Raw genomic sequence first — 27,021 nt, 5'->3', positions numbered from 1 at the left:
TTTTCTGTAGCTGGTGAGTTGATTAGTGATTCAGTGGTACGAACAGGCCTGTCTGGCTCAGTACCTGCATGTTATCTTATATCTCGGATGATTGGTTACATACATCCAGACTTAATTCCTATTACTGTTCCATCATTGCTGAGGTACATTTGTGAAGAAAATATAGCAGAGGCAAAGTAGTTAAAAAAAAATTTAATTCTGCAATATGAGGACATTACTAACCTTTCCAAGTTTTCACCGTGGAAGTAATCACTAAATTTTCAAAAGAAAGTTTAAAATGCTTATTTAATGAATAATTACAAATAGTGTATAACGATCTGTGGCTTCAAGCTACAAATTCGTGAAGCCCCATCAATTGAACTCTGGCATAATTAAAAGGATCTGTTTGAAAAAAAAATGAAAGGAAATATTTATCCATTAAATTGATAAATGAATTTGGTACTCAGTTTTCTTTTACCTCAATTTTCACCATTCCTGTTGGCTTTGAATGCCTCTTTATTTAAGTAGACTAACAGTCATCCTCCAGATTGTCATTCCTTGGTGAACCTTCAAAGTGAGTTTTGCTAGACTGTGCAGATATTGAGTTCTTCATCCTGCACTGAACAGAGCCTCAGCCATCATGAATCTCTGTATAATCTCTGAAATAAACTCATCCCTGTTGGATCAATAATGAATGGTTTGTGTGTGGTGTTGTAATGCTCACAGTTTTCAGACTTGGTAATACTTACTGTTAATGCTGTGACAAAGTGGTCTCACCATTGAATTTAAACTTAAACTGAAATAGTCTGAATAGTCAGACTATTTTCTGGCTCATCAATGAGCTTGGATATGGAAGGATGGTTGAACATTGTAAATAAATTCATCTCTCACTGCTATGGGCAGAAGTTCCCACTTGCTTTCAAAAGGCAACAATTATACCTGTGCAAAGAAGAATAATGTGGGCTGCCTTAACAACTATCGCCCGGTAGCACTCATATCGACAGTGATGAAATACTTTGAGAGGTTGGTTATGACTAGACTGAACTCCTGCCTCAGCAAGGACCTGGACCCATTGCAGTTCGTCACATTAGGTCAACGGCAATCACAATCTCCATGGCTCTTCACATGGCCTTAACCCACCTAGACAACACAAACACCTATGTCAGGATGCTGTTCATTGACTATAGCTCAGCATTTAATACCATCATTCCCACAATCCTGATTGAGAATTTGCAGAACCTGGGCCTTTGTACTTCCATCTGTAATTGGATCCTCAACTTCCTAACCGGAAGACTACCGTTTCTGCAGATTGGTGATAACATTTCCTCTTCACTGACGATCAACACTGGCACACCTCAGGGGTATGTGCTTAGCCCACTGCTCTACTCTCTATATACACATGACTCTGTGGAAAGGCATAGCTCATCTACAAATTTGCTGACGATACAATCATTGTTGGTAGAATCTCAGGTGGTGACGAGAGTTCGTACAGGTGTGAGATATGCCAACCAGTGGAATGGTGCTGCAGCAACAACTTGGCAATCAACATCAGTAAGCTGAAAGAGCAGATTGTGGACTTCAGGAAGGATAAGAGGAAGGAACACGTACCAATCCTCATAGAGGGTTCAGAAGTAGAGAGAGTGAGCAGCTTCAAGTTCCTGGATGTCAAGATCTCAGAGGACCTAACCTGGTCCCAGCATATTGATGTAGTTATAAAGAAGGCAAGACAACAGCTATACTTTATTAGGAGTTTGAAGCAATTTGGCATGTCAACAAATACACTCAAAAACTTCTATAGTTGCACCGTGGAGAGCATTTTGACAGGCTGCATCACTGTCTGGTATGGAGGGACTACTGCATAGGACCGAAAGGAGCTGCTGAAGGTTGTACATCTTGTCAGCTCCATCTTGGGTACTAGCCTACAAAGTATCCAGCACATTTTTAGGAAGTGGTGTCTCTGAAAGGTAGTGTCCATTATTAAAGACCTCCAGCACCCAGGACATGCACTTTACTCACTTACCATCAGCTAGGACGGGGGTCGGCAACCTGCGGCTCCCGAGCCATTTGTGGCTCTTTCACCTCTGTGCTGCGGCTCCCTGTGGCTTTGGGAAATAATTGGTCAGTATTTAATTAAAATGTATTTTATGTTAGTTTGTTAGCTTTTGAAATGTAATTATGGTGATCTTGTACAACCTAAGTGTAGCGACACATTTCCTGCCACATCCGAAACGGCTCACAATTAGCCAGCATTCCGGCTAAGGGAGATAGCCTACGGGGGTTTGTGAGTACGCGTCTTTTGCAGCATCTGCGTCCATGGGGGCTGGGTTGAGGGAGGCTTAAAAGCAAGGCTGTTTAGTTCGAATAAAGCTATCTTTGACTGCAGTTTACTGACACCGCTACAACGTGTTTTTATCGCTGGCTGTCCAGACGGAAGGTGCTGAAACGCTTTGTCGCGTGTCTGGAAGAAGTGAAAACTTTCCTGGGCAGCAAAGGGCTCACCTTTCCTGAGCTGGAACAGCCAGAGTGGCTGGAAAAGCTACACTTCATGGTAGACATGACAGCGCACCTGAACACGCTGAACACAGCTCTTCAGGGGAAAGGACGTACAGCCCTGCACATGTTGGAGGATGTTTTGGCATTCGAGCGCAAGTTGACAGTGCTTGCCAGAGATTTACAGAAAGGCACTTTGTCTCACTTCCCCAATTTGAGAGAGTTCAAACAAGGTCACGACATGATAATTTCGGAGTATTTACATTCTGCAATCATCGCAATGCAAACATCGTTTGGGAAACGCTTCTGTGAATTCAGAGAGGAAAAAAACACATTATCCTTCCCGGTCACTCCCTTAAGCATCGATCCTTCCCTACTGAATACGACTGCATTGGCAGGTGTGAGTCAACCTGATCTTGAGATGGAACTGGCCGACATAGCCGACAAAGACATATGGGTGTCCAAGTTTAGACGCTTGACAGCAGACCTTGAAGATGTTGCCCGTCAGAAGGCCGTTCTTGCTCAGAAACACAAATGGAGTGATATTGAAAACCTCACAGATGACAGCTTGCGATCCTGTGTAAAGATGAAGGTGACATCATACAGCCCTGATGTGCAGACGCTGTGCGCTGAGGTCCAGGAGCAGAAATCCCATTAACCAAGTATGATAAATATTTTAATTGCCTATTATTTTACTTATATTCATATTTTTTCATTGTTCAGTGAAATAGTCCTTTCATTTTTCAGGATGACAGCTGGCTGACGTTATTTTTGGTTTGCTGCTGGCGGAAAATTTAAGTTCGGCGTTTTTCATAAATACAAGAAGGACTCAAATAGACATTGAATATTTTACTTAAAAGTAACTTTCAACCCAATGTCTTTTTTTCGGAGTTCAAAATGTTTTTGTTGCATGCAGAAATGTAATTTCGTTTTCTCTGCAGGAGTTCATCAATTTCATAAATGCAACACATTATAGTTTGTTTATACATAGCACAAAGGCAAAAAAAAACGTTGTATGCAGTGTTATTTCATTTTAAATGTCAAACGGGTTTTGCGGCTCCCAGTGTTTTCTTTTCTGTGGGAAACGGGTCCAAGTGGCTCTTTCAGTGGTAAAGGTTGCTGACCCCTGAGCTAGGAGATACAGAAGCCGAAAAGCACACACTCCGTGATTCAGGAACAGCTTCTTTCCCTCTGCCATCCGATTCCTAAATGGACATTGAAGCTTTGGACACTACCTCACTTTTTTTAAAATACAGTATTTCTGCTTTTGAACATTCTTTTAAATAATCTATTCAATATATGTAATTGATTTACTTGTTTATTTACAATGTTTTATTTTATTTTTTTCTCTCTCTCTGCTAGATTATGTATTGCATTGAACTGCATCTGCTAAGTTAACAAATTTCACGTCACATGTCAGTGATAATAAGCCTGATTCTGATCTTATTTCATGCAACAAACATATGCATATGTAGTTTGCAGCATCCTCATTGGATAGTAATCACCTTGTTTTTTAAAAAAATTTCCATTCTCTTGACAGATATAAAAACCACTTCAGTATCATCTGTGTAGCCAGCCATTCAGCCATGTTGGTGTAATCGCTTGCCATATGCATAGGGAGTTTTGAGGCTTCATGTTCAATTGCATCCCAAACCAGATTATTATAATTATACTATATATCAGACTAATGGCATAAGATACAATTGTGTCTACTTATTTTTTTCAGGCTAAAATTCTGTTTTACAGCAGCTACAACAAAAATTTCTATGTAACTAAACTGAATCTCCAAAAACAACTGAATCATTGCCTTTTTGTTTTTTAAATTGTGTCATATAGTATGATGAACTGAGGCTGAGTCTGTGGACTTGTGTGGGCTGCTCTGGGCTTCGTGTCTGTGGACTCACTTCAGTTCTGAATGCTGTTGCTTGCTTTTATTGTTTACACAATTTGTGTTTTTTTATCTCTCTGCATATTGGGTGTTAGTCTTTTTTTAATGGTCTCTTTCAGGTTTCTTGTTTTCTGGCTGCCTAAAGCAGACAGATCTCAAGTAGAATTTATACATGTTTCGATAATAAATGTACTTTGAACTTTGAACATAGTGGCTGGCTGCTCTGTTAAAGTAAGTGTTATATCTTGGTTCAGGTGTTACGTATTAAACACTGAAAACAAACCCCCCAAAAGTAAACAAACACTAACGTAACCGGAAATCAGCGATGCAGCTCAAAAAGTTCTTAAAGCAATGTTGCAAAAACAGTTCTTTTAAGTAGGATTGCCACAAGTTCAAAATGCTCACGGTCCATTTAAGAGGAGAGACTTTATAAGATGATTTAAATTCTCTTTCACGTCGTTTTGCTTCGATCCCCAACGTCAAACTTTTCCCCACAAAGAATTTATGAAATGAAACGGCTTAAAGGTACTGACCTTTCCTTTATCACACTGTCCTCAATCTTCTGCTATCCCGCAGAGATTAACACGAGAACAGTCAACAAATTCCTTTCGAATAAGGATCAAACAAGGTCGAACCCGTTTCACCGTCGAAAATCGATTCTCCTCGATCTTTAACTCCCAAACTCCGATCTTCACTCTCCACTGATCCTCAACTAGCAGTATTGTAAAGAAACTGCTGGCAAAGACCTTTTAAACTTTAGGCATTAGATAAAACTTCATCTTTCAACTAAACTGCGTCATCACATTAAATCACGCAGCGGCATGAAGTCAACTTGGCAAATCCAGCCACGAACTGCCCCTCCTCACAGGGTGGGGTCTTCCTTTTATAACCTGTAAAAAAAAACCTGTCACATGATCTCTACTGGCGGGAAAATGACATCACTCCACCATCACAAGACCATTACCTCAAGTCCAGTATAGCTTCAACCCCAGTCACGTGACAAAGGTACCACTGTCATGTCACGAGTACGTAACACAGGAAAGAACAAACTGAAGTTGGTCTCATCTAGAGTTATTTCCTCCCAGGGAGGTCATTTATGATGACTGTAGTTTGCACATTAGATAATGTTCTCAGATTTAATAGAGTGAGATAAATTGCTTCAAAGTTATAGGTGCTTGAGTAAAGCATCTTAACTTATTCATGTTTGCTATTGTGTTGCCTTTATGGCAGATATTTAGTTTATAATATTTTCGCTTAGTAATTCGTTTGTTAGCATTCTAGTTAAAGTTAGGATTGTTTAAAGTTGTCTGTGAGAGATCGCGGCATGCGATGATGTCACATCCGGTTTCGCCGCGTCCTGTGGGAAAATACTGGTTTGGAGAAACGGGAAGGTGGGGGTCGAGACATGTGCGAGCAAGCAGCAGCAATGTTTTCTCTCTACGCACCAGAAAAATTGTGAAAGCAACGCTGTGAGTTATGAGATAATCGATATGTTGAATTAAAATGTTAACGCCGATCCTGTTAAAAGTAACGACGGTCGATAATGTTTATGTTTTCGTTAGTTAAAGAGTTGCGGATAGTTTGCGTTGAAGTGTATTTAAAGCAGTCAATGGCATAGGTAGATTCTGACTGTATGCTGCACTTTAATGTAATGTAGTTGTTGTAGTTTTACTTTTTCAAGTATTCACGATGTAATTGTAATATCAAGAAGGAAACAAATGCTTGTATTGTTTTATCAACAGTTTTCACCATATGTCAATGTGGAAGAGTGAACAGTAAATGGTTAATCTTACTGTGATCCTGTCGTTATTGACAAAGGTTTAACTCGGTGTTTAGCTCGGCGTTCCATTACACCCGAGCGAGAACACTACAGCTATAAAATAAGATGTGGTTGTTTTAGCAGTAATACTTAGCAGGTGTTGTCTCTGGTGAGAGAACAGCTTAATATTTTGGGTAGATGATTTTATCACATCTTCAGTTAAAATATAAATGTCTGGTAGGGTTTTAATACCTTACATGCTTTACTCCCATAACAGAGATTAAGTTTCATTTCTGATTTCATTGTGGATGAACCAAAATTTCTTTCACATGACAATGACAAAAGACATTGGCCCATTTTTAACACCCACCATACCCATTTCCTTTTTCTACAACCTTTTTTCTGGACAGCCTATCTTCCTGGAATATCGTGACTTAGAGCACCAAGTTCCTGATTGTTAGCAGGGCCTCAAACACTGTAACGAGGCAGTGTCCCATGAAAGATCTTTGGAAGCCTTTCACTAGACATCAGACTCTGTTCCCTGTTTGTAGTTTTTTTAAAGTATTATAAAGTATTTTATTCTTTAACTTTTTCCTCCAGACCCTTGTTGAACTTGAAGTTTCTCTGTGTAGGTTCTAATAATAGACAGCTATAGAATCTCTGGTTTGCTGTGAACTCTGTGCAAGGTCCAACAGTAGATATAGGGCACTAAGATTAAGCAGAAAAATTAGACTTGCACATTTGAATGGGAATCCCTAAACTTCTGACTGAGGAACACTGACAGAACTGTGTGTAACAGTCAGCAAAGTTGAGCAGTTTTCTTCATTCCTACCTTAATTCTTCAAATGAACAAAGCCTTACTGTATCTTGTCATTCTGAAGAAAGAATCCTAGATATTATCCATAATTCCTTCCTTCAAAATTTTGAAATTCTTAACCTATCTACAATTTCATCCATGCTTTGTATCAACTCCAACAATTGCCCATCTCATCCCTTACACACATACACTTCAAATTGCTCAAAATATACTATAATACCTTATATCTATCACTTCCATGTCTATTATGATTGGCTCCCTTCATCAAACAGAACCAAGATCTTTGTTTTATCCTTCACTTTATTCAATGAACTTGCTTTGGCTGTTTTCATCTAGCCTGTTCTGCATTTTATTTCTTAAAGACATTTTTATTGATTCATTTGAGATAGTCACACTGGGAGTTATGGAAAGGATAGTAACTTTCCTCCAGAATACCTATGCAGATTCCAAATGTTTAGAATCTATTGAGAAAACAAATTCAACAAGTTTTACCAATTACTGAACACTATATTGCTGCTGTTCCACAATGGAACCCACTGCATGTGGATATCTTGGAGATGTCAATGTCACGCCCTGCCCCTTCTTCCCATTTCCCCAATTACAAATTGCTTTAGGAAGCTAAGATTATAAAGGTAGAAAAGAACATGAAGAGAAGTTGATGGAACAGTCAAAAGATTTCAAGGCTTTGCCACAAAACTGCAAAATTAGACACAAACTTTGCTCACAGCCTCAGTAAATGTTCAATCATTCAATCTCCATTGTATATCTCCAAACTAGTCAAGCAAATAAATTGCACATGAAGTCACTGTGCTTAGTCATATCTAACTAATTGAGTTTTCTTAATCCACCAAGACTGATGTTTCACTATTTCGTTTTTATTATCTGACTCACTGTTTTCGTCTTTACACAATTATTTTTGGTTGAAATGTCATTTCCCAGTTTATTTGGTTGATGGCAATTCATTACCTATAAATACTGTTTTAACAAAATAACAGAGCAAGCCATGTAAAAGAGCTCAAAACTTAGTACCAGATTTTACTTGCATCCAAGTTTAATATATGTCACTGTGTTGATATTGGGCCCATGGACTTTCCTTTCTTCTTATGGGTAGAGGAAGAGAGATTTTTAAGTAGTTAACCACATATTTATACAATGAAATTCAAGTTTATACTTCTGATAAGGTGCATAATCCTCCAAGTTTATCCCCTCGGTGTACCTATCCAAATACCTCTCAAATGTTACCTTCAACTGTACCTTCCTTGACCATTTTCCTCTGGCACCTCACTCCAACTACTCCCTACTCTCTGTGTGTGAAGAAGTTACCTCTCAGATCTGTTTTGAATCTCTCCTTTCTTATTTTGTATCTGCGCCCTCTGGTTTTGGACTTCCCAACCCTGGGGAAAGACTATGACTGTCCACCTCATCCATATCCATCATGATTCCATTAGGTCATGCCTCACGTTTCCCTACCCTGTGTACTTGTGCAATTAATTGTGCACTTGTAACGTGCACAGTTGAGATGTGTCCCTCTGTTACTCAAACTCGTTCTTGCCCTGCCATTCACTGTTTAGGTCCTACCCTGGTTTAACTGTCCAAAATTCATCACCTTACACTTGTCAAAGTTGAAGTGATTGATTTCAGGGAGAAGACTGAAAAATGGTGTTGAGCGAGAAACTAAATAAGCCATGATCAAATGGCAAAGCAGACTCAATGGGCTGAATGTTTTAATTTTGCCTGTATGGTCTTACGTGTCTGAACCCAGATTTGATGTTGCACACAATAGTGATGATTTACCAGATCTATCAAGAGTTTGTCCCATTTAGAATTATGTTAATGCCACACAACAGAACAGAACTATTTTAGCCTGGTTATTTAGTCTAATTTCATACAGAGAACAATTGGCAATTTACCAATTTACCAACATTTGTCTGTATGAAATTAAGCCAAACAACCAGGCTGAAATAAAACAAATCCATGACTTCATCTGAAGACTGAATCTCAGATGAGGATTTAAGTATAAACAACAGTGGTATTACAGTTGAAACACATTGAATTGTACTCAGATTCCATAAAAAAGCTGAGCAAAACCTTACATTGAGCTGAGAATCTGAAGCAACAGAAACCATAAATTTGGATCACATGGGGGAGAAAAAAGCATTTCAACTTTGTATTTGCTTGGGCCTCTCCTAAAGAGTTACCTATGTTTTAATTCTGCTTATTTAAGATTTTATTGCTTTAGCTTTTGGATCATAATCACGTACTTGCTCATTTTTCCAACATTGTGTGAAGCGAGCTTTCAAAATCTGTGGAGAATGACAGTGTTCAGATCTGAGTTACATGGGAATGCCACAGATAACAAACATATTGAAGGAACGCATGCTGCACTTGGAGGCAGATTTATTGATTTTAAACTAAAATGGTTTCTGATTTTAAAAAAAACTAATTTACTGGTTTGTCCATTTAAATGATTGCATTTATTTTGTGGTATACTTGAGTTAGAATCATACTTATTGATTCTTAATGATCAAAAGAAGAATGTATCTTTCATTGATGCAGTTGGATAAAATACAAATTGAAAAGCCTGCAGGATGTAATATGAAAAATACTTCCTGATAAATGTGATAATAAATAAAATGGAGGACAAATTTTCACATTTGCCACCTCAGATTTATTTGTTTCAAGACACAACATTAATGTTTACTTGCTGAAGTGATGGCAATTAAACATTGACATTCTACCAATAGCAGAACTAATAGGGTATATCCCCTGATGACCATTGCCATCTCATTAGTTGCAATTTGAGATTATTTATTGGTTGTTTAAAAATGACAATGGTTGCTATTGGAGGAGAGAAGTCATTTATGTGGCATATTGCCTGGTGCACTGTGGTGTCTCATCCTTATCTAAGTATCTTCATTTGGTGTCCTGATTTGATTTATTTTTGTGCTTAATCCACTGAAGCAATCGTCTCCAAGGCCTTCATGCAAAATATCAGGTGCTTTAAACAGCTTATTTTCTCCCAACAAGATGGTTATTGCTTTCTTCTGCATGTTTTATATACAATCTATTGAAATGTGTTTAATTGGCAAAACAGTAGCAGCTTCACTACAAAATTGGAGATTTGGAAAATATATTGATAATAGTTGCTAGGAAGCAAGATAGCCCAGTACTGTTCACCAGTGCTTTCGATAAGCTATTAACACAATTTACCTATTAATGTTAAAATTTAACAATTCTCATTGGCCCAGTAGCTTAAGTGAACCTGCTTCCCTCTTAAGTAATTTACATTACAATACTGACCATGGCACTTCGGTAGCTTCCAGTGAGTCTTAGACAATGTCAAGGGGTCGGTGTGGACATGGTGGAGGATTACAAGTACCTGGGATACGAATTGACAATAAACTAGACAGGTCAAAGAACACTGAGGCTGTCTACAAGAAGGGTCAGAGCCGTCTCTATTTCCTGAGGAGACTGAAGTCCTTAAACATCTGCCGGATGATGCTGAGGATATTCTACCAGTCTGTGGTGGTCAGTGCTATCACGTTTGCTGTTATGTGCTGGAACAGCAGGTTGAGGGTAGCAGACACCAACAGAATCAACAAACTTATTCGTAAGGACAGTGATGTTGTGGGAGTGGAACTGGACTCTCTGACGGTGGTGTCTGAAAAGAGGGTGCTGTCCAAGTTGCATGCCATCTTGGACAATGTCTCCCATCCACTCCATAATGTACTGGTTAGGCACAAGAGTATATTCAGCCAGAGACTCATTCCACCGAGATGCAACACTGAGCGTCATAGGAAGTCATTCCTGCCTGTGGCCATCAAACTTTACAATTCCTCTCTCGGAGTGTCAGACACTCTGAGCCAATAGGCTGGAACTGGGCTTATTTCCACTTGGCATTATTTACTTATTATTATTTAATTATTTCTGGTTTTATTTTGCTATATTTCTACTCTGTTCTATTCTTGGTTGGTGCGGCTGTAATGAAACCCAATTTCCCTCGGGATCAATAAAGTATCTCTGTCTGTCTGTCTCAGATACTGAAGAACTAATGAACAATAAACTACTGGATTTCATACTCATTGGGTACAGTCATGTAAAATCATGTAATGAATTTAGCTCTGCTTAATTAGGAACACCTGAACAAAAAAAAACACCTTCAATTTGAATGTATTTTTAAATTAGTGAATTGATTTATTATCATCACATGTACTGAGGTGAGGAAAATAAACTTGTCTTGCAAGCTATCCATACAGATCAATTCATTACAACAGTGCATTGAGGTAGTACAATGTAAAACAACAACAGAGTGTAGAATAAAGTGTAACAGCTACAAAGAAAGTTCATTGCAGTTATAGATTATGAGGTCAGGAGGCCCTCTTATTGTAGTAGGGTACTATTCAATAATCTTGTAACAAGGGAATAGAAGCTGTCCTTGAGCCTGGTTGTGCATGCTTCCCAGGTTTTATACCTTTTGCCCATTGGGAGGGGAGAGAAGAAAGAATGTCCTAGATGGTTGTGATATTTGATTATGCTACTGTTTTATCAAGGCAGTGAGAAGTTAAGGAATGGAAGAACATTGTGAAACTTAATTGGGAGATGACGTGGGATTGGTGGGTGTGGTACAAACTTGAAACTGAGACACAAAAGGGGATGCTTGGCAAGATTTGTTTTAAAAGAAGCTGAGATGGAGGAACAAGAAGATTCATTGAGGGATTTTCAAAGATTAAGAAGTTAAAAGTGTGAGGTGGTTCATTGTGGTAGGTCAAATATGATAGTAGAATATATTATTAATGGTAAGACTCTTTGGCAGTGTGGAGGATCAGAGGGATCTTGGGGTCAGAGTCCATAGGACACTCAAAGCTGCTATGCAGGTTGACTCTATTATGCTGATATTAGAGGCATTACAAAAAAGAATAACAAAATTAATTCCTGAAATGCAAGGCTGATCTGATCACAAGTGGCTAAAAGAATTAGATCTACAATATATTCTTTGAAGTTTACAAGAATGAAGGATGGTCTTACCAGAGGTAATCATTTAAAAATCAAGTGGTGTAGGAATTTGTCTGAGCGAGTGTTGAACCTCAGGAAATCTGACATCCTTGATATCTTTTGAATCTTGCACTTCAGATTTGGCAAAGAGACAAAAAAGAGTGAATGATGAAGTTAATAGAGGTGGAAATGAGAGTTTGGTTGAACATAGCAGTAGCTGATAAATGAAAGCCTGAAGGATGCTGAGTTTGGAATCATTGGTTAGCTTCTTTCCTCCTCAACACCAGCTGACTTGGAAAAAAGGCCACATGATACAGGAAATAAGAATGTGGGTTTGAAAATGGGCAGGAATTGACTTCTAGCTAATCTGTTCAGAGGCCAGAGAACATGATGAATTAAGAAAGTGTTTGAAATCATTGTAAATGAGATGTCATCCAGGTCAATGCAGAGGTTAAGAAAAGCAGTACTTGTGTGCACTGTAGGTATTTCAAATGAGAACAAAGTGAATTGAAATAAGGTGAGACTCAGAGAGGAAAAAGTACCGGTGGAGTGGAGGCTGACCAAATATGACTTGGTGATAATAAGCCAGATCTTCTGCTCTTATTCAAAAAGTCATCACAGAACTATATTTAATTAGTCAAAAAGCGAGTGCAGAATGTCTGAAGATAAATCTGATGTCAAATGCAAGAATTAGGAATAAGAAATTTAGGATTAGCCTTTTGTATATTCATGCATATTAAGTAGATACAGAAAAATACGGTTAATTATGAATTCTGATTTATACTTTTAAAAATTAAAGTGTCTATCCTATGGGGGAAGACACAAATTCCTTTGTGTTACTGGAAAGGATGATATTGGCAAACAATACAGTGTATGGTTCAGGAGCTGAAAGCAGTGCAGATTTGGATGTGATGACCGAATTATTTTGCACTGTACTTTTACTCTTGTGACTGCACGATTGCCTTTGGCTGTAAATCAATTTACATATACACAAGTGGAATTGATGGTTACACTAATTCTTTGAATATTCATGATGTTCGCTTTTAGTTCAGTAAGACTTGATTCTATTTCCTGATAATGACTGTGTTGATGTAACTGCATACATTTGATGCCTTGGGACATTTTCTAAGACAAATTCTTGTAATAGGCAATGATTAATTTGCGTACAATGGAACAAAATTAAAATCTCTCTCTGCAAATTGAAAGGTTCACAGTTCAAAATGGAAGATGTGCCTTTCACTATTTTTGGAATAGATGATTTCAGTAATTTAGATAATTTCTCTGTATTGAGAAATTCTTACGCTATTGTTGTAAGCCCCAATCTCTCGCATATGGAAAGTGACTTGCTGTTTGACCAGTATCAGTTGTAAATGTATCAATTTCCCACAGTTTTCTTGATTATACCTCTTCCCAATTTAGTGCATTGTATTTACTGCTTACAATGTGGTCCCCTTTTCTATTTATGCAAATTATTCTAATGACTCTTACGTGCTTATTTGTAGAATTCTTTTAACCCCTTTCCTGTCATCTGTTTATCCTGACCATTGCTTCTGTAACCCTCTGATACTGGCATTGAATGCTATCTACGACACTTAGTGCAAAATAATTTATTTACCCTCTGGTTTGTATCTTCCAGAATTAACACCTAGGACCCACAGGCAGCACTCAATTTCTGTTGACTGCACTCCAGCTCTTCAGAATTACTTAATAGCTTGCCTGCTTGTTGCAGAATCTGTCTGTGGAACGTAAGTTACAGTTGAAGTCAGAAGTTTACATACACCTTAGCCAAATACATTTAAGTTCATTTTTTCCACAATTTCTGACATTTAATCCTAAAAAACATTCCTTGTCTCAGGTCAGTTACGATCACTATTTTAAGAATGTGAAATGTCGGGATAATAGTAGAATGATTTATTTCAGCTTTTATTTCTTTCATCACCTTACCAGTGGGTTAGAAGTTTACATACATTTTGTTAGTATTTGGTAGCATTGCCTTTAAATTGCTTAACTTGGGTCAAACGTTTTGGGTAGCCTTCCACGAGCTTCTCACAGTAAGTTGCTGGAATTTTGTTCCATTCCTCCAGACAGAACTGGTGTAACTGAGTCAGGTTTGTAGGGCTCCTTGCTTGCAGACGCTTTTTCAGTTCTGCCCACAAAATTCCAGCAGCTGACTGTGAGAAGCTTGTGGAAGGCTACCCAAAATGTTTGACCCAAGTTAAGCATTTGGCTAAATGTTTAATTCTGTCTAATTCTGTCTTTATTACAAATCCATTGTCTATAAATGTATTTGGCTAAGGTGTATGTAAACTTTGATTTCAACTGTATATGGGTTTTACAGTGGAAGTAGTCTCTACCAAGTTACTTAGCTGAAAATTATTCCTTATTGTTTCAGTACTGAGAGTGATGGGCAAAGTTTCCTTTTTTTTTTACGGCTGTGTGGACCAACAATTGCTTTGAGCAGGAAATTTTTACATGGCCTGAAAACCGCGCAGCACTTTAAATGTTTTCTTTGTAGTATGCATACTATGCATATTTAGAATGGACATTGAAAAATCCCATCCTTTTGATTTTTTATATTCATTGAAGGGTATAATGAAATACAATACATCAAAGAAAATATTTCCGTGTTTCTTAAGCTTTGTCTCATCAGTCTTTATTACAAATCCATTGTCTATAAGCACTGCCCAGATTAGTTTTGCATCCAGATAAAAGATACGTATTAATCCTCATTAGATCATCCAAATGGTACACTTATAGTCTGTTTCTGGATTTACATTTGTTTGAATTCATAAAATTGAATTACGTTCGCAGTTAGCACTAGAATCTGGAAATGTTCCAGCGATGCCAAGAAGAATCAATGTTTCTTAAAATTCTTTGTTTCTAAGCATGTAGTTTAAAATATCGGTTTGAATTGAACCAGTCTTAACTTCCTCAGAAACAAATCTGAAATGACTGTATTGCTGCAATATTTTTGAGGTAACACTCTCATCTCAGTTCATAATAGTACCTGAGCATTTTTGTCAGTCGTAAAACATTCTTTTTTCCAAATGCAAAACTGGTTGCGTTTGTAATAACAACAGGGTCAAAAGTATGCCATTCTCTTAATTCATTGTGAGTAAATCTATTATGCAAGAGATTACACACACGTTGAGTGAATCAAATAATAGGCACAGTATCAATGCCAAAAGTTACAGATGCAAGCAGATCTTTCATTTTGCCACTCCAATAAACAGTATAAACAAGCCCTACTGACTTCCATTCTGTGTTTATTGTTACAATTTGAAACAGTATTGTAAGTTGGAACACTGGCTATGTAAATATGTTGAACTTCTAAAATGTTTCAAAGTAAAAGTTGTAGTATGTTTATTATTTAGAAAATTTATGGGTTGTATTCATTAACACATAATTACAGGGAATTTTACAATTATATTAACATTATATCACAGAAAATTCCAGCTGCACAGCAACAAAATCTATGTGCACGAGAGCATTTCAGTTACTGCATGGCCAAGCACCCCTTAGAGGGAACACCAGTGATGGGTCAAATGTTCCGTGTACTTTTCTATCGGTCTTGGTTTAATCCTGTTTTCTTCAATTTATATCTATGTTTCTATTTGACAGAAAAAAAAATCCATTCATCATTTGTCTGCCCAGGTGGAAAATACTGGGCTCTAATGTTCTTTATTCTGAAACACATCATTGACTAATACAACAGTTTTTATCGATTATTACATAAGCCAACCTCAAATGGTTTTTACTGTTGAATCTGTAAATGTATTTTGACACAGGTAAGTACTTTATCACATTGATATATACAGCTTAATACAGTGATTTGTACAGTTGATTTAGACAGTGATCCCAGTAGGACTCAGGGACTAGAATAAAATCCAGTGAAGATTCCCAGCAACTGAGCTGAACATGGCAGAGTCCATGTGGTAGGAGTTTCGGGTTATATCATCAAGAGAGCCAAGTCATCTGCCACCCCAGGACCAAGTGGTATACTCTACAAGGTATATTTGAAATGCCCAAAGCTCCTCCAGAGGTTGTGGAAAATAATGAGGAAGATTTGGACCAAGGGCTCTATTCCATTTACCTGGAAAATGGCTAAGGATGCTTTGTTCTCAAGGAAGAATATTTCTCTACAATCACCCAGTTTAGGACAATCTCCCTCCTTCGCATGGAGTGCAAGATATTCTTCTCACTGCTTGGGAGAAGGCTGACCTCTTACATAACCACTATATCAACACATCCATCCAGAAAGGTGGCATCCCAGGATTTTCTGGGTGCCTTGAACACACCTCAATAATCAGCCAATTGTTTCACGAGGCCAGGCAGAAGAAAGATGACCAGACAGTCATCTGGTTAGACCTAGACAGCACCTACAGATCAATTCCACACTTCCTCATCCAGGTTGACCTGACCACTACCAAATCCTGCCAGTATCACGAGACATGACCACCAGCTACCCAGGAAGATACAAGCTGCGCTTCACTTCAGCTCACTTTATAATCAGGTGGCAAAACCTTCAAAAAGGGATTGCAACCAGCTGTACCATCTCCTCCATCTTGTTTGTCATGGGCATTGGACCACCTCATATCAGCAGCAGCAGACATAACCTGAGGCCTAGTGTTGGAGCCTTGCCTCCAACAATCTGCAATACGGGGGTTCATGGATGACATCACAATAACTACTGTAACCCATGTCCAAGCAAGATAGTATTGAAAACCATGGACAATGTTGCTACCTGGGCTAGGATGTTCAAAGCCAGGAAGTCCAGATGCATGGTGATCAAAAAGGGTAAGGTTATGAGTAAGTTTAGTCTTCAAGTGCAGGGAGAAGTCATTCCATCCATAGAGTGTCTTGGAAAGTGGTTTAATGCAGCAATGACAGACAGTGCCAACATCACCAACGTTATAAAACAGACTGAACAGTAGCTGAAGAAGATTGACAAAACCGGACTCCCTGCTAAATTTAAGACATGGCTGAACCAACGTGGTCTTCTACCAGAGCTACTCTGGCGTTTCATGGTGTACAAGTATCTGCGGAGGTGACTGGGCATCACCCCCAAGTTTTTCTTCAGTGGGGCTTGACAGATGATCAGGCCAGCTACAGCTGCCATTGTCATCAATGGTGGAGGAGTTTGAGGTGGCAAAGTATAGAATTGTGTTAACACTGAGTGGCTCTGATGACAAGCTAATAAATCAAGCAGGACTCACAAGTAGATTGGGCTGAAAGTGGGCTGCCAACTCAGCCATAGACCAGGCAGTGAGCTCCCTGCAATTGAGGGACATCAGTGGCAACCCATGCCTGGGACAGCAGGGCCTTGGATTTTCACATTCAATGATGGGGGAGTGCAAGTGAAGGGATAGACGTGACATGGTCCAGGCAGAGGTATGGAACCACAAGGATGAAAGGCAGGTATCAAGGGTGGTGGAGATAATGGTCACAGGGCACCTGGACGAAATGGGATCTTCCCAAGCGCAAGATCACTTGGGCAGAGATTTGGAGACTGGAGGCCTTACACATTTCTTTCCTTCTGCGGTCTGTGTTTGACACTCACCCTACACCATCACTGCTGCATACATGGGGGCTGAGAGAGGACCCAAACTGTAAGCTTTGTGGTCAGCGGAGTTCACTGGCACACGATGCAAAACAGCTTTAACCCAATGACAGTATAGGTGGTGCCACAACAAGGTCCTGCTGTCCCTTGCTGACACACTGGAGCGGGAGAGGTGTAAAAAGGGACCAGCTGGCAGAGAGGTGAACAAGGCAGTCATCTTCATCAAGGAGATGGTCACATCAGTCATAGCAAAGAGGCCTAAAACCAATCAGCTGCAAACTGCCAAATCATGGGAGTGGGGAGGAAACTGCAGTTCCCAGAGGTGGTGCTAACCACACTTTGACCAGACATTGTACTGTGGCCCACCAAAGACAAGAAAATCATCCTGGTGGAGCTCAGAGTACTATAGGAGGAAGGATGTGAGGCGGCTCATGAGCGGAAGGCCCTGAAATACCAGTCCTTTGTCCAGGAGTGCAGGGAAAAAAAATGGCAGAGGTGACTATTCCCCGTGGAGATGGGCTGTAGAGGATTCCCAGTAAGGTCAGCATGTAGGTTGCTATCTACGCTGAGCCTTGGTGAAAAGAGCAAGAACCAAGCAGCTTGTAGGATGGGGAGGATGCAGAAAAAGCCTCTTGGTGGAAGTGAAGCAGGTGAGAGAAATTGAGCTGGAAGTCAGGCGCAGGTGGCAGTGACTTGGCCACCACTGCTGACCCAAAGTGTAGTGGTTAAGGGTTGAAAAACTCTGAAGGTTGGGCACCACCTGACGACACCTGCCCCTGGCCAAAGAGTACAGTTCTCTCATGAGGAAACCCCAGCGTATAGTACAAGAAATAAGTAGTAGTGCATCATGTAAGCAAGCACTCAAAGGCGTTAAGAAAAGTTGTGAAGGAAGTTTAGCCCTTTTAATATATCCTGGCAATTTCTTGTTCAATGATAACTTCACAATTAAGCTGAGCGTAGTTTCATGATTTTGGCTATTGTGGATGATTAGCTAATGGATTCCAAATATATAATTATGACAGTATCTAGTTTTCTATCACTACATAAATCTTATACTAACTTCTCTCCCACACATTTACCAGATGCTCTACATGCATCTTTTGAATGTCAAGTCATTTTCTGTTATAATTTTCCTGGACTGGTTTGATATTAATTTCATTTTATGTTCTTTGTGTGGTATCTCCCTTCTAAGCTCTGAGTATGGATTTATGTATCCTTTGCATTTAATTTCTGAGCCAATTATTGAAGTTTAAAGAAATAAGTCAGATATCTTTTAATCTGTGAGAAGCTGAATTATATCTGCTTGCATTTCTTACTGTTCCTGTTTTGTTGAAAGTGGATTTTATAAATTCTATTATTCGAGTCACTCCCTTGTTTGGACTGAAGAAGGGCTGTGCTACTACAAGACTTGTAATTGAAGATTTTGGTTATATTCCCTCTTTTGTTAATATCAGTAACAGTTCAGTTAATCAGCCTCTCTGGTTGCTACATGCTGTTCTATTCCCAACATTCTTGACCAGCTTTGGACTGCTTTCCAGAATCAATCAATTATGTATTAGAAGCAGAATAGTGATGTAATAAAATTATTGCAGGAAAAATAATTTGTAAAGAATCACTCAAATGAACTAATTTCACAGGAGATGTTGTCACATTCAAAACCAAATAAATAACCAAAAATGTCAAATAGATTGAGGATATTTTGATATTAAGCTATCATTCTTTTTCTGGTACTTATTACTTTATCTGTTAATGAATGCGTAATGGCTGTCTCAGCTAAAAATACCATGTTCAGTTATAAGATGTTGTTGTACAGAGATTCTGATGGCAGTCAATTTGTTAACAACGTAAATCAGTGTATACAGATAAGGATAAGGAAGGAGACAATAGATAACAATACAGCATAATACATACAGGAACGGTGAACATTAATGTCTGTTATAAAGAATGTCTATTTTAAAGAATGGGAGCTCTAAAGGATTTGGATGATTTCATCAATAATAGTCCAGGATTCAGGTTGGTAGAAGTAAGGTATTAATTATAATGTGTGTGTATGTGCAGAACATTGAGTGATAAATTGGATAAGTTATAGATTTTGATGTGCCCACTTTGGAAAACAGTAACAGTTTAAATAGATTGAGACTGTTGAAAGTAAAGCAAGATAAGCTTTCTGGAAGAAAGGTTATCTCGTTAACTTTGATATTCTTGTAGAAATTCAAGACAGCTACAGTGCCTTGAAAAAATATTCAGCCCCAAAACTATTTTCTAATTTTCCAAATTTAAAATATATTGAAGTAGGATTTTTGAGTTAATTTATAAAACATTGTGCTTCATGTCAAATCAAAAGAAAAATTCCAAAACCTGCAAACAATATACTAAAACTTAAAAACCAAAATTGTGAGCCTGAAAATGTATTCTTGGGAACGCTAACTTTCCTCAGGTTCAACACTGTATATTACCTTACCAACTCACCCTATTTGTTGATGTGCAAAATTGGAGCATCACCTGTTTTCAGTGAATTCATAAGAAGAAATATCCCCTCTCTCTGTAAGGTTCAACAGTATGATATATTTTCGCCAGACAAAACCAGAATGAAAACAAAAGGGCATTCAAAGCAACTCAGGAAAATGATAATAGAGAAACACAGATCTGGGGAAGGGTACAAGAGCACCTCAAAGGCACTGAACATGCCTCAGAGCTCCATGCTGTCTACAGTGAAAAAGTAGAAAAAATATAAAACCACAGCCACACTGCCTAGGTCAGACTGCTGCTCCAAACTTAATCGCCGGAGAAGAATAGCATTTGTAAGAGAAGCTACTTTGACACCACCAGTCACTCGAGTGAGCAGCAGAAGTCAGTGGCTGCAATTGGAGATGATGTTTATGGTTCCACAATCTCTAAAGCCTTCCACAAAAAAGGGTACTCATGGAAGAGTGGCAAGGAAGAAACCCTGGCTAAAAAAAAACATAACTTTGCCTGTCAACACTTTGCAAAGCATTACTTAGAAGATACTGTAAAGATCAGGGGGAAGGTCTGGTGGTTGGATGAGACTGAAGTAGAACTTTTTGACCTCAACACTAATCTGTATATGTGACATAAATCTGTTAAAAGGATCACCCCTTGTAATAATAATTAGAGTAAACAGAGAGATCTGTATTTACTTTTAGTGGGGTACTCACATTTGTGATGGTGTAATGATGTAGACCATTCACGTACTTTTTACATGTAATGAATTATGTAAACATAGAATGCTTAATCAAGCAATATAGTTACAATATTACTCAAATATTACTGAAATATTAGATACACTACACCCCTTCTTGCTTAATTATAAACTCACGCTCAATATCGAATACACCTCAACTCATATATGTAACGTATTGCAAAATACACATGCATACTATATAATACAGCTACTATACAGGCATCCACAACATAGTAAATTTCGGGTTATCCCATCCAGTCCTAAAGATGTAATCGCGGTGGGTTTCTTACTCCTGTGGGATAATGTCTTCCCTGACAAGAGAAGGTCACTCTGCTTGGCAGGTGAAACTCGTGGCTGTGAAATAATCTCCGGTTCTGGAGCTTCCTCCATGGTAATTGTAGAGTTGACTCTGGGACTGCAGGAAGTGGTTCTGACACCTCTGGCCACCTTTCTTCTCTAACAATTGAATTTACTGTCCTCAAATGATCAATGTCTCATATCTCCAGATGATATTAGATGTAGGAGAATGGTCCAGTTATGTCCTTCATCTTTCCAAATACACACTTTTTATCACATCAGTAGTCCCTTGCTAGGGCTGTTTGTCCTGTATACTTCTTCTGAGAATGGATTTGAGGAGATCCTGTGAACACAGGGGACAACCCAGAAACAGCATAGCTGGTAAGTTGGTGGTTGTCGAGTATGCTGCATTGTGATATGCAAGGAGGGAATTGGTGAGCTTCTAATTAAGTGTAAGTGTGGTGTATACTACTAACATTGTGTTCTTTAGACTCTGGACAAACCTACCCACCAAGACATTTGTAGCTGGGTGGTATACTGCAGGTGTAATATGCCTTATTCCATTCATTTTCAGAAATAACTAAAACTGTTCCGCAACATACTGTGGTGCGTTGTCACTGACTAATTATTCTGGAATACCAGTCCTTGGGGAGAGGCTTCTCAACACATCAACAATACGCAAGGCTGTAAGGGAAGTTGGTAGGAACACTTCTGGCCACTTTGTCGCTACGTCCACTACTACCAAGAAATTTGTGCTCATGCATGGTCTGGCAAAGTCCACATGAATTCTCTGGCAGGGCAATGCAATCTATTACCAAGGATGGAGAGGTGCTACTCTTGGCACCTTCTAGATTTGTTGATATCCCTCTCTGTGTAAGGCAAGCTGCTTGATTTGCTGATCTATCCCAGGCGACCAGACAAACCTTTGAGCCAACACTTTCATTTTAACCATGTCTGGATGACCAACATGCAGCTCCTCCAAACCTTGAGCTCATAGCCTAGATGATACAACAACTCTCAATCCCCACATAAACCAACCCCTGTCAAGAGCAAATTCACCCCGCTGCTGTATGGACCTGTATGGATATTAATATGCCTTCCCTTGCTTCATTAGTTGATCCTGTCATTCTGATGCTGTGTTGTCTAAGCTTTTATTGGTTCTTGTTTCCAGGTAGTTACTGTGAAAATTGCTTTCAAGCCATAAAAGATGTATACCATGGCTGTAAGATATACTGTTTGAGAAAGAATTCTTCCTGGTTTAATTAGGATGAAGCAGCTGACTATGTCATTTAAAGTGGAGCTTGGACAGAACAGGATATTTCTGTTTGTCTTCTTATCACAGTGTGTGAAGAAGGCACATATGTGCACACAGACTCCTTGAGGCGTGCTGATATCTAACTGGTGCCTGGTGGTGTTTGTGAATTTCATCGCCTTCTCTGTGGAGGTACTTGGCCTCAAATAAACTTTGTGCAGCATTGTTGTGGAGGCGGCTAAGTCACCAGTTAAAGATTTTTATGCTAGCTCATAAGGGCAATATATTGGTAAAGTGCCTGTTCTAAATTTTAATGGAGAATTGCAACTGTACTCACAGACCACACAAATCAGAGAGAGACTTGTGTATTATGTATCACATTAACAATTTCACCAAGCCCTTGCTGCAATGCAATACCAATATCAACACAACGCAGTCTCTCAAAAAGAAATGTGATAGTTACTATGTAGCCTGTTTCATTGATGTTGGTTGAGGAATAAATTTTGGCCAAGGTGCCAAGTCCCCCACCCACCAAAAAAAAAGCAGCAGGATATTTTTTATCCTCCAGAGATCACAAACTTGATCTTAATTCTACTGCAACACTTCTTAGATACCCCATTGATATACTTGGGTGAAGTTTGTGCTTCAACTGGTGTGAGTCTTATGACTTAATGGTATCAAACTGAGTTACTGTTGATCCAATTAATGCTCGTTCACACACATTGCAACAGATTATATCTGTGCCGGAACAAAGAGTAATTTCTGGGTGATAAAGCAATTTGAAGACAAGAAGACTCTTGGACATCAGTGAGGCACACTACTGAGTTATCTCATTACGATTTCATTGTTTCTACCTCATTAAGTCACACAGAATAAGTTACCACCTTCAGATATTATTGTGCTACATGCAAAGGAAATAATCTGCTCCATGATTATGTCAACAAAGTTAAGGTGATCACAATTAATAGCCAAATCAAAATCTTTGCTTTTAGGCTTCATGATTAATTTTGCTCTTAAAGGTGACATATATAAAGTATTTTGAGAACAATCAGATAATGAGCAGGGCACTGAATTGTGTTAACTTTGCATAATACAGTCCCCTAATTTTTAATTAGAATCATACATTTCCGTTCAGTTGAACAATTAACATCATTTAATAAATCTTCAAAATCTACAAACATGGTTGGTATAACTATAAATCTAAGAATCTAAACTCCCAAAATATTTGTTACAAAAGAAATCATCTTATAAATAATAACGTTCATTATCTTTAATAGAGTTGGTAAAGCTTTTCTGATTCTGATTAAATTTGTTCATAATACAAATGAAAACTAAGGTACAAGAAATACAACAGAAGATTCCTCATCACCTGGCCTGCCACTTTGGAAGAGCAAACAAAATCACATTAAGAAATTGATTTCAGCAAAGCCAAACTGAGCACCAGAATTGTCCTTAGTGTTTCCAGATAGGAATGGACAGCTTTAGTATGTTTCCTAGTCTAATAACTCTGCACTCACTGCGGGTAGGGAGTATGTTCATGTGAATGTTTGGAAAGTCCTTAGGTTTAATAAGATTGTACCCTCTCGTCAGATTACCTCGCTGTGATTGATAACTGAAATATGATAAATGTGCTCATTTGAACAAGGTACCACAGTCTGGCTGATATCTGTGGAACCAGATTTCAACATGATATGTCTTCCAGGGAGAACCACAGAAAAATACAGTACTATGCAAAAGTCTTAGGCACACATACATATAGCTAGGGTGCCTAAGACTTTTACACAGTACTGTATTTATCAGTATGGAGCAGAGAGTGATATTGTAAATTTGGTGGGAGAAAAGGATGCTGGGAATGACAAGGGTGGAGCGATGTGGGACAGGTGACAGAGAAGGAGTGGCAGAGATTGGGAGAGAGTGGTGGCACAGGTGCTGACACACCCAGCCCTGAGACACCAGGAAAGGACGTTTTGTCTCTCTGGTGCTTCCTACTCCCTCCCCTCTCCCTGTTTCCTTCCCAATCTCAGTCCACAATAGAGACCCAAATCAGAATCAGCTTTATCATCACTCACATACTGCATATCATGAAACTTGTTTTTTTTGTGACAGCAGTACAGTGCAATGCATAAAATTACTACAGTACTGTGCACCCTTAGGCACCCTAACTATATATATGTGTCTAAGACATTTGCACAGTAATGTATTGGGGTGGAGGAAAATCAACAGATTAGGAATTTGTACATATAATTCTGATGCTAATGTGGCAAGAATCTTGGTTGTATGCAAGTTTGGCCTGATTATTCTGCCAAGGAACCCTCCAAAGTAATGAAGTGTAGAAAATTATAAAATACTTTTTGATCTGCACCGGTAAATTTACTTTGAACTTTGAACTTGGAATTTTGGTATATATAAAATTCTGAAGCCTGTTGTCCAGAAATAGCCATACCTTCAGCCAAGATGTTGCAGTATACCTTACAATTATGCCATTATATAGCTTCACCTTTCAACCTTTCATCTTTTGCAAAACCTCAGCAAATCTTTGGTTAAGATAGATACAGCTGTCTATGTATGAAGGTAAGTCACAAATAAAATAGAGCTTTTAAACAGGAGAAAGATGTATTTTTACAAAGTAACAGAATGAATCTGATTCATTTTCAAGTTTTCATGTGGCCCTGCATTGACAATAATTACTATCAATTTTCTGCTAAACTGACAATCGTCTCAGAAAGTTCTGTACCTAATGCTGTTCATGTAAATATGAGCAAAAATGTTCTTGTCAAGCATCTGTCCTAAGCATTAGGGTCCGATAATGAGTTCAGAGTGTTATGACTGCTGAACAGCCCTAATGGAAATGGGGTGAAGAGTTAACCATCCCCCCCCCCCCCCCGAGAACTATGAACTATTGCTATTGCTATGCTGCTACTGAGGGAGAGAGATGAAGCACAGAGGCAGGGACATCTGCTACAGATAAGAGAGAGAGAGAGACATTTGGTTTATGTATTATGGCTTCTTCCTGGATTGTTTACCTTTTGCTGCAAGGATGTCACTTTGCTCGTTAACATTCCTAAGGAGACAGCAGGAGTGGCCTGATTTGATGGACATGATCATATTGAGTTGATGGATGGCTGATACCCCATCAGTGGGTATAAAAGACAGGTGTGTGGAGACACCCCTCAGACACACCAGTAGACACTGACCGAGCGTTGTGCACCCACAGGAAGGTGGGGGTTTCGGAGACCGAATCAGATCGATCAATAAAGCTCACAGTGTGACGGCAGGGCCGGTGGGGACTTGTGTGTGTGTCCACTCATGCCAGAGTGACGAGTCCACCACAGAAGAATGGTCTGGCTGAGGACGGAGGGGTCATAACCGATTGACCACAACAGTACGATGGAATCAGAATACAACAGAAGGTTTGCTGGCTGCAGCTGCTCCATCTCTTGCTCGCTCTCTCTCTCTCTCCAACAACTTACAATACAGCAACCGCAACTACCTCGGCACACATGAACTGAACTGAACTTTATATTCTTCAATGACAATTCATTTACCCCTAGACATTGATAGAGCTTGTTTATTATTGTCGATTATTATTCCTACACTTCTATGTTTATTATTGCTAACCTGTTTTATATGTATATTTGCATTTTTGATACTGTATTGTGTAGTTTACTAATAAACACCTTTAGTTTTCAGTACCACCAGACTCCAACGGATTCTTCTATTTCTGCTGGTCTCTAAACCCAGTTACGGGGTACAGAACAAGAGCAACACACACAAAATGCTGGAGGAACTCAGCTGGCTAAGCAGCATCTATAGAATAAAGTGCAGCCTATGTTTCTGCCAGAGACCCTTTGGCTTGTACTTTTTTCCATAGATGCTGCCTGGCTCGCTGAGTTCCTCCAGCATTTTGAGAGTGTTGCTTGGAATTCCAGCGTATGCAGATTTTCTGTTGTTTGTAATTAGTTTTGTGTTGTTTATAATTAGTTTTGAGGTTGCTTTTGATTTTCTGCAGAGGCTGATTCCAAATTGTTTTCTCCTGCAAGACCAGATAACAGAACACTGCTGTTTAACTTCTCACTTTTATTTTAGCTTCTTAAGTGAGTTTCGAACAACAGTTTTTGGCTGCAGACACTGGATAACTTATCATCATTAGTTAAAGAGACTTTAGGATGGATGACAGGGATTCTTGACAATGGAAAAGGCCCTGTGTAAACAGGGCTTCTGATAAATATCTCTGATGGGTGGAAGGGAGACCACGATGATCCTCTCACCAGTCCTTGCAATCCTTTGAAGGGTCTTGCAGTCCAAAACCTTGCAATGCCCAGACCAGACAGCTGGTCAGGAGACTCTCAATGGTGTTGCTGTAAAAGTTGGTTAGAATGTGAAGGGGGTAGAATGAACCTCACTCACCTCCAAATTCTCAGAAAGTGGAGACGCTGCTGTACTTTCTTGACTAAGAAGCTGGTGTTGAGGGACCAAGTGTGATGATCCATTTTGTGCACTCCCAGAAATTCGGTGCTCCTAACTCTCTGCATGGAGGAGCCAGTTATGTGCAGTGAGGAGTAGTCAGCCTGTATCTTCCTAAGGTCCGCAATCATCCACATTGAGACTCAAGCTGTTACGACCACACCACTCTACAAGCCGCCCCCTACTTCCTCTCCGCACATCGTCTTGTCATTGTTGCTAATGAGGCCTATCACTGTTGTGTCATTTGCAAACTTGATGGTATTACCACCCAGAAAACAAAACAAATATGCCAACTCTCCTTATCCTGTTAATCCTATATCC

General features: G+C 39.1%; 2 protein-coding genes across 3 annotated transcripts in view; both read left to right on the top strand.

The window, feature by feature from the left end:
* exoc4 (exocyst complex component 4) overlaps positions 1-27,021 on the top strand; it is a 502,794-nt gene that overhangs the window by 163,420 nt on the left and 312,353 nt on the right. The window lies entirely within an intron of this gene.
* On the top strand, positions 2,068-3,412 carry LOC132403436 (general transcription factor II-I repeat domain-containing protein 2-like). The gene is made up of 2 exons (XM_059986839.1): positions 2,068-3,131; positions 3,217-3,412. Exon 1 carries the CDS (start codon positions 2,525-2,527, stop codon positions 3,125-3,127), a length of 603 nt encoding a protein of 200 aa, XP_059842822.1. The 5' UTR covers positions 2,068-2,524; the 3' UTR covers positions 3,128-3,131; positions 3,217-3,412.

This window comes from Hypanus sabinus, chromosome 13 (assembly GCF_030144855.1).
Source record: "Hypanus sabinus isolate sHypSab1 chromosome 13, sHypSab1.hap1, whole genome shotgun sequence".
Lineage (NCBI taxonomy): Eukaryota > Metazoa > Chordata > Chondrichthyes > Myliobatiformes > Dasyatidae > Hypanus > Hypanus sabinus.
This window is presented reverse-complemented; position numbering and strand designations above follow the sequence as displayed.

Coding starts and splice junctions, on each gene's coding strand:
- LOC132403436 (XM_059986839.1), top strand. CDS start 2,525: ATGGTAGACATGACAGCGCACCTGAACACGCTGAACACAGCTCTTCAG.